This window comes from Aquarana catesbeiana, linkage group LG06 (genome assembly GCF_042186555.1).
Source record: "Aquarana catesbeiana isolate 2022-GZ linkage group LG06, ASM4218655v1, whole genome shotgun sequence".
NCBI classification, from domain to species: Eukaryota; Metazoa; Chordata; class Amphibia; order Anura; family Ranidae; genus Aquarana; species Aquarana catesbeiana.
The window spans coordinates 43,404,277-43,413,460 of record NC_133329.1 but is presented as its reverse complement, the minus strand read 5'-3'; the positions used below and the strand labels follow the sequence as shown (position 1 = coordinate 43,413,460).

General features: G+C 39.7%; 1 protein-coding gene across 2 annotated transcripts; it reads left to right on the top strand.

The window, feature by feature from the left end:
• Positions 1-4,897: 4,897 nt before the first annotated feature.
• LOC141147554 (uncharacterized) lies at positions 4,898-8,536 on the top strand. Of its 2 annotated transcripts, none has more exons than XR_012245068.1 (3): positions 4,898-5,187; positions 7,880-7,977; positions 8,193-8,536. XR_012245068.1 is itself a non-coding variant. In XM_073634780.1 (3 exons), exon 1 carries the CDS (start codon positions 4,990-4,992, stop codon positions 6,088-6,090), a length of 1,101 nt encoding a protein of 366 aa, XP_073490881.1. In that variant the 5' UTR covers positions 4,898-4,989; the 3' UTR covers positions 6,091-6,468; positions 7,880-7,977; positions 8,193-8,536. The 2 variants fall into 2 exon arrangements, 1 of the variants encoding a protein (XP_073490881.1); XM_073634780.1 differs by having other exon boundaries at positions 4,898-6,468.
• Positions 8,537-9,184: the final 648 nt, after the last annotated feature.

Genomic DNA, 9,184 nt, shown 5'->3' with positions numbered 1-9,184 from the left:
TGGCAGAACAGGTCTCTGGGATTATTATCCCCAGAGCCTGGGGGGAGATGCCTGTCGAGAACTTCAAGTCCTGAAGACTTCTCCCTGTCGCCAAGTAACGTAACGTGGCAACTAGCCTCTGCTCTGCACTGATGGCTTGCCTCATGCAGGTATCCTGCCTGCTGATATAGGGGGTCAGCATAGCCAGCAGACGCTCAAAGACGGGGTCCGTCATCCTGAGAAAATTCCTGAAATCCTCAGGATTATTCTCACGGAGCTCATGGAGCAAAGGCATATGAGAGAATTGGTCACGCTGGCAACCAATTCTTCATCCATGAACTCCTCCTCGCCCTGTTCATGGACTGGACTCGGGTCAAAGTATTAACCCCAACACCAAGTCCCCACGCAGCATGAACTCGAGAACGAGAACGTCCACGCGACATGGCTTCAAAACGGTCGGCTGGTCAAATAAACAAACTTATAACAAACGCACTGAAGAACAGCAAGGCCTATGAAGAACGACCTGAAAATCAGGAACGAGCGGACCAGAACGGCCTGCAAGGCAGGGTATGAACTGACCAACACGCACTGAAAAGCAGATACAAACCTCACAAGCACAAACTGAACCGCAGAAAACGATCGAAATAAGCTGAAGTGTGAAAAGCGCGAATCGTCTCTAACCAAACTTCTACTAACACGAGATAAACACGAGATTAGCAGAAGGAGCCCAAAGGGTGCCATAGTGGGGCTTGAACTTCCTTTTTATAGTCCTGTTGTACGTGCTATACGTCACCGCATTCCAAACCAGCGGACTTTTGCAGTGAGCGTGTGTGGCCAAGTCCGTCCGTTTTTAAGTCCGGCGCAAGGAGCCAAAGTCCGGCGAAAAGTCCGCCGGGCAAAGTCTGCCATAAAGTCCGCTTGTGTGTACGCGGCATTAGAGTCTGAGGCAAAAAACAGTCAGACTGTCAAACCCACAGAAGTACAGATATGAATATAGATGTGGGATGCAATCAGCTGCACCTCAGATTGGATAAATACCCCCCTTGCAGATAGAGTTTCACATGCAATAGCGCTTTTATTCGGCTCTCTTTGGTGCTGGATATCCGCTGTTAATTGCCTTCAATATTATGTCTCAATCATGAAATATAAATAGAAACCAATCATTGCGCAATATGCTATATACTTTGAATAAGAATAAACTGCGTTTACTCACATTTGGTTAAACCATTATAGGCGCATAGAGCAGTCAGTTGATTCACTGGTGCTTTCCTCCTCGCGCTGTACTGCGAGTGACACTTTCGCACTATGGATGACGTCACTAGGCTCCTCCCGACGCATTGCGTCACATGTCACGTGACTTTATCAAGGGTAGCTATGTGACGGTCGGGTACCATATTTATAGCATCCTTGTTGCCTAAGCGACTGCGGTGATAAACATCATACTGAATTTGCACTCATGTTTTATTACATAAAACCGACTTTTATTAACAGCAACTTGTTAAAATTATATGATAAAACACTAATTCACAATAAGATCAAAATTTGGTTCAAGATAAATTAAAAAATTCCTTTCTTCTATATAATTACTCCATTCCCCATGGATAACCATGTTCCCTCTAGTGGTCAAACTTATAATAGCCATGAACTCATAATTACTATCTAGTTTGGCTAATCTTCTGGTGCAAACAGGTAGATAGGATTAGCTGGTATTGGTACAATTTATAATTCCTGGTTTTTCTTCATTTATGGCTAGGAAGATGCTAGATAAATAACTGATTCCATTCTACATCCTGATGCATGCATACATCTTTTGCACTTACAATGCTACATTGAATAAAAGGGATACCCATAATAGAATATTATTAAAAATTAGGTAATAAGGGTATAAATAAAAATTAAATAATATAGCATAGGTAAAATTCCAACAATCTTCATCCTTTACCCTTTATCTGAATTTATTATTGGGTTACACTATTGTCTGGCTTCTATGTTAATTGTAGAAATGAGTGCTGATGTAAAATATTATGTTAAAATATTATAAAAAAATTATTTTTAAAAATCAGAAATAAAACAATTAAGATCAAAATCAATATTTAGGCCTTTGGGCGAGAAAGTATCTGCCTCATATATCCATCTTGACTCACTCTTGCTCAGTTCTTTGATCTTGTTGCTTCCTCTCCAATGGGGCTTATATTTTTCTATAGCCCAAAATTTAAGTGACCTGGGATCTTTAATATGATGAGAGGCAAAGGGGCGTGAAATGCTATGTTTTGGGAACCCACTTTTTATGTTTTGTATATGTTCCCTTAGCCTCTTCCACATGGGACACTTAGTCCTTCCTATATACTGAAGGGGACTGGAACATTGTAACATGTAGACTCCCAATAAGAATCCCACTAGGGAATATAAGAAGGAATTAACTGAGTTAATAACAAAAGGATGTATGAAAAACATTTTAACAAAGAAAGAAGATAAGTACCTGGTACCTGAGACATGTAGGATCCCAATAATCTACACAGTCCGAAAGATCCATAAAAACCAAATACATCCCCCAGGAAGGCCTATTATAAATGGGATACAATCGATAAATACAAGAATAGGACAGTACGTGGACAATTTTTTGCAACCCATAGTACCAAAAACAGTGTCATATCTGAGGGACACTAAACATCTGATACAATTATTACACAACATGGAATTGCATCCAGAATGTACGTATATCATGGCTACAGCTAACGTATCGTCATTATACACCATAATAAACCATGAAGATGCGATCGCAGCTGCAAAATGGGCTATGGACAAATACAGTACCCTTATATCTAAACAAAAAAGATTTATACTTAGGTGTTTGGCATACGGATTACAGCATAATTACTTCTGGCATAAAGATGAGTATTATAGGCAACTAAAGGGAGTGGGAATGGGGGCCAAATACGCACCAAGCGTTGCCAATATATTTATGGCTAAGTGGGAAGAGGAAGCCATCCACTCAGACATGCCCACAGACCTAGTCCTATATCGGAGATTTATAGATAATTGTGTAATAATCTGGAAGGGAAATAAGAGCAGTCTGGTTGAATTCTTTGAAAGACTAAACAACAACCAAAAAAATATTAAATTGACCTATGAGATCAGTGACAAAAAGATACACTTCCTAGATCTGATAATTGAAATGGAGGGAAATCTCATAAATACAAAAACCTTTTTCAAAACGGTGGATTGGAACAGCTATATCCCAGTAGATAGTTGTCACCATGACCCTTGGTAATAAATATACCGAAAGGTCAAATGGTTCACCTTAGGAGAAACTGCTCGGAGGAAAGCACATATTGGGAACAGGCAAAGGTACTAGGAGAAAGATTCATAATGAAAGGCTATAATGAAGAGTTTATAGAAGAAAAAATGAAGGAAGTATCCCTAATCCCAAGGGAAACATTGTTGCAAGATGAAGAGAAGAAAACATCCCAACTTGGCACAGTGCCCCTTATACTCAATTATAATACCCAGCATAAAGATGTGAAAAGGATCATTGCAAAACATTGGCCACTCCTAAAAGCAGATAAACAACTAAACAAAATATTACCTGAAAAACGCTTATAGTGTACAGAAGGGCACCCACACTAATTTTCGTCTACAAAAGTCCGACAGCCTGTCCGACAGACTTCCGGCGGACTTTCGGCGGACTTGCAGCAGACTTTCTAACGAACTGACTTGCCTACACACGACCACACAAAAGTCCGACAGATTCGTACGTGATGACGTACACCGGACTAAAATAAGGAAGTTCATAGCCAGTAGCCAATAGCTGCCCTAGCGTGGGTTTTTGTCCGTCGGACTAGCACACAGACGAGCGGATTTCGGGGTCCGTCGTAGTTACGACGTAAAGATTTGAAGCATGTTTCAAATCTAAAGTCCGTCGGATTTGAGGCTGAAAAAGTCTGCTGAAAGTCCGGAGAAGCCCACACACGATCGGATTACCAGCCAGCTTTAGTCCGTCGGCGTCCGTTGGACTTTTGTAGACGAAAAGTCCGACCGTGTGTACGCCCCATTAGGGATAAGATAGCAAAAAGTGTTATGGATCCCCTCCAAGAGAACCACTGAATTGTCCTTTTTTCAAGGAAAGGGATTTTATCCCTGCAAAAGATGCTACGTGTGCCAAAATACCAATATGGGAGGACAAAAAGGGACTACTTTTAGGTCAAGTAGCACAAACAAAGAGTATACAATTCAAGACTTTATTTCATGCAGAACAGAAGGAGTAGTCTACATGTTACAATTTTCCTGTCCCCTTCAGTATATAGGAAGGACTAAGCGTCCCATGTGGAAGAGGCTAAGGGAACATATACAAAACATAAAAAGTGGGTTCCCAAAACATAGCGTTTCACGCCCCTTTGCCTCTCATCATAATAAAGATCCCAGGTCACTTAAATTTTGGGCTATAGAAAAATATAAGCCCCATTGGAGAGGAAGCAACAAGATCAAAGAACTGAGCAAGAATGAGTCAAGATGGATATATGAGGCAGATACTTTCTCGCCCAAAGGCCTAAATATTGATTTTGATCTTAATTGTTTTATTTCTGATTTTTAAAAATAATTTTTTATAATATTTTAACATAATATATTTCATCAGCACTCATTTCTACAATTACCATAGAAGCCAGACAATAGTGTAACCCAATAATAAATTCAGATAAAGGGTAAAGGATGAACATTGTTGGAATTTTACCTATTCTATATTATTTAATTTTTATTTATACCCTTATTACCTAATTTTTAATAATATTCTATTATGGGTATCCCTTTTATTTAATGTAGCATTGTAAGTGCAAAATATGTATGCATGCATCAGGATGTAGAATGGAATCAGTTATTTATCTAGCATCTTCCTAGCCATAAATGAAGAAAAACCAGGAATGGGGGCGTGGCTTGGAGCTCAAGGGGAATGGAAGCAGTTTAGATGAGCTCTACACCTCCGTGACTCAAAAACCCCTTTCAGCCCAGATAAAAATGGCGATGGGCAGAAGAGACAGTGTGCATACAAGCCACCGTCAACACAGATCACAATCCACCCCAGGACTAGACAACATTCCACCGAAATTTGGGACAAAATCTCAGAGAACAAGGGGTCGTTCTGCTGCCAAGATGGCACCGCTGGAGCATGAGGCATTGCACAGTGAGGATTCCCTGTCGGCTTCAGAGGATGGGGTAAGGGACACAGAGCAATCTGACCACCCACTGCGCTTCTCAGAAATGACAAAATTTGCAGCAGACATTAAAAATTCATTTGCCTCAGCCATAACTGACTTAAGAGCAGACTTTATATCCCTATCAGATCGCCTGTCTCACACAGAAAGAGCTGAAGCTAAGAGAGACAGAGCGGTGGAGAGACTGACATCCACAGTCTCTTCACATACCACACATCTAATCCTTATTAACAGGCATTTAGAAGACTTGGACAATAGGGGAAGCAGACAGAACATCAGAGTGAGAGGAATACCAGAACATGTGGAAACTGCACAGATTAAACCAACACTGCAAGCAGTTTTTAATGATCTGCTCGATCGCCCTAAGGACACTAACATTGAATTTGTCCGAGCACACAGGGTTCTAGCACCTCATCCCTCAGAAACAGCTCCTCCAAGAGACATAATCTACTGTCTGCAAAATTTCCCATTAAAAGAGGAGATATTGAACAAGGCTAGACGCAATGAAAAGATCCTATTTGAAGCACATGCTGTAACACTGTTTCAGGACCTATCACATATCACATTGCAAAACAGACGAGCCATGCGTCCCATGATCACTGCACTAAGGGAGAAAGGCATACCATATCGATGGCGTTTCCCTTTTGCCTTGAATGCCACATTTGCAGGGAGGCAACACTATCTAAGAATGCCTGAAGATCTTCCAGCTTTTTGTGAACAGCTACAAATTCCCCTGATTGATTTGCCAGATTGGTACAGGGAATTTCGTATTCCAGCACAGGGATCATCCCCACCTACTACTCCACAAGCATCTCCCTCGAGACCCTCATCATCCAAAAAAGCTAAAGCTGACAAATACTCAGGATCCGGATCAAACAGATCATCATACAACACCAAAGCATAAAAGATACAGAACAATGACCATCTTATATTGATCAGCATTCTGTCTGACTTACTTTCCTAGATAATAGGATGTGGTTTTTCTTTGTTCTCACCATTACATTTGACCTGACAATCACAGCCTTCCTTCTTACAAAAACAGTTATAACAAATGTAGAACTTACATTGACATTCTAGGGCATAGCCAGCCGACCTCATGGCGTCTCTATGTGACTACACGTGCATAGGAGTCTTTCAGTAAAAGCACATGGAACTATTGAGCTCCTATGAGATCTCCTTAACAAGGGTGACATCTGATGGAAGGAATTGGAATGACACAATGAAAACCCTCTCATAAACTAATATAAATGTGTTATATAACCATTGCAAAATATCCACTGAGGTTTGATATATATTAGCCTAAAGGGTTTTCCATTTTTATGTTTATTTTTTCCTTCATTCTCACTCACTCATATTATTGTTTATTTGATTATAAGGCATGATTATGTGAAAACGATAAGGGAATTTTTATCTCTCACCATTATTCAACATAAAAAAGAAGTTTTGATATATACTCATACTTTCACAAAGGATCTCTTATACAATGGCGACACATAGAGGCGAAAGTTGATATAGTAAATATAGTTTTTTTCGTTTTTTCTTTTTTTACATAGGTTTTGGAAATTGTTCCTTTTCCACAATGGGCTTACAGAACAAGTTTGCCATGCATCAGTGTAGACCCCCAGCTTCTTTCTCTGGGTGCTCAACTTTATACTTGGTATTAAACCACATGTTAGTATGAACACAATACATGGGCATGGAGAGAAAGAGGTCAAATTAGAGGTTAAGACCAAGACATACATGCCATTTATAGAGGATTTTAAGTGTATGTGTGTATGTATGTGTATATGTTTATGTATGTATGTACATATTAATATGTTTATGTATGTATGTATATATTAATCTATAATTGAAGAGGGAAAAAAAAAAAAGAAGAGCTCAATGTGGTGCAGGCTAGTTATGAAGGGAAGCACTAATAGCATTAATAGGTTTGATTTGCAATCCCTACTAGAATATTAATAATTAGGATGGTTCGGTAGAATGATATCAGATATATACTGTTGCCTTGTTTGGTATACCTATGAGGGTACTTGAGATTACCTCATGGGGAGCGACCACATGTTGAAATTACTTACAATAGTTACATAACTAATATTATTCCATGTAGTTTAGAAGAGTGCGTCTGAATGTCCTGATGTGGATGTGGTGGAGAAATGGTTCATAGATGTTGCTGTGCGCCATAGCTCCACAATGTTACAAACTTAAATTAAGCTCATGATATTGCCTAATGGCTGAATTGGGTATATGATTTATCCTATTTATAGATGATGTAAATTGAGTCACGGGAGTTCACACTCACTTTAGTACTTAAACCAAGTTAATTGATCAGGTTTTGAGGTACAGTTACCCCCTGATCCCCTAAAGTGAATACCTCCCATTACTCCCTCCATTGGATGTGAGTTGGCATTTACCAACACACACCCAATACATCTTTCTCCTTAGGCTAACACCTGGAGACAAGCTTAATACTTCTCATTAATAGTGACACTCGCCTAGAGGGTTACTAAATCTTCTTTTTCCTTCTTACCACCTTTTCTTTTTTCTCTCCTTCTCTATTTTTGTTTATATATTTTATTTCGACATCAGAATATCCAGGGTTGTTTCGTAAGCAAATAAATAATAACCTCTAAATCAAATAAAATGTCATATACAAAAATCAATAAACATTCTTTTGTTATATCTCACAATGTCAGGGGTCTGAATGCACCAGAAAAAAGAGTATCGTTACTTCGAGAACTAAATAAAGCCAAACCAGCGGTGGTGTTTCTCCAGGATACTCATTTCAAGACAGGTAACATTCCCAAATTACACGACAAACATTACCCACAAGTATTTCATGCAACCAATCCTACTTCCAAATCCAAGGGAGTTTCCATTTTATTACACAAAAATTCAGAAATAGTTGTCTCGCAACAACTGATAGACACAGAAGGGAGATATATCTTCCTCAAAGGAAATTGGGCAGGGATTCCAATTACGTTGGCTTATGTGTACTTTCCTTGACAGGTTGATAAAGGAACGATTGACGGTTCCGAAACGCGTCCCTCTTTTATGACATCACATCCCCCCTCTGGCTGTGTGCTTGCGGTCCAGGCTGGTTACGGAGCCGCTCAGTGGATGACATCACTTCCGGGTACGCCGTCACTCCTCGCTGACAACGCCGGCTTCACAGCGGCTTCCAGTGCTTCATCTCGCTGCTGTCGGTGACAACCACATCCATCTCCCTGAAGGCTTTCTTCCACCATGACCCCTTCCAATGCAGCCATATTAATGATGTGCCTGATTATATCTTCCATCCTGTAAGTGTTTTTGAACCCAGTTGGGGTATTAAAACTTGCTTTTCTTCTGCACTTAGAGGCGCCTTTGTTTTTTATTTATGTGTACTTTTCTAACTCTGCACAAATCACATTTTGCCAACAAGTAATTGACGAATTAAAAAGCTTCGCGATGGGCTGTATTGTGTTCGGGGGAGACCTCAACCTAGCACTCAATCCTTTACAAGACACATCGGATGGCAAATCTAGTGTGCCATACATAAAACTAAAGAAAATAAAATCACTCCTAGCCTCACTCACGTTGATAGATACATGGCAACCCATCAGGGAAAGACTATACATACTTTTCGACATTGCATAATAAATTTACACGTATTGATTATATCTTTATTTCACAAAGAGATCTACCACTCTTACATTCAGCCGATATTGGAATAAAGACTCTTTCGGACCACGCACCCATATCAATGACTCTACACAAAAAGGCCAAAAGGCCCAGAACAACAATTTGAAGGTTAAATCCTTCCCTGCTCACTGATATAGTAGATACAAATAAAGTATCAGAAACGATTAAATATTATTTTAAAGAAAACGAATCAGAAGACATATCACCTATGAACATATGGGAAGCTCACAAATGCGTGGTCCGAGGGGAATTTATCAGATTAGGGGCTGCAAAAAAGAGAGAAATAGAAAAAGAACTCATGATTCTAACACAGGCCA

What these genes read in the sequence shown, in the direction of transcription:
- LOC141147554 (XM_073634780.1), top strand. Translation starts at nt 4,990, where the DNA reads ATGGCGATGGGCAGAAGAGACAGTGTGCATACAAGCCACCGTCAACAC.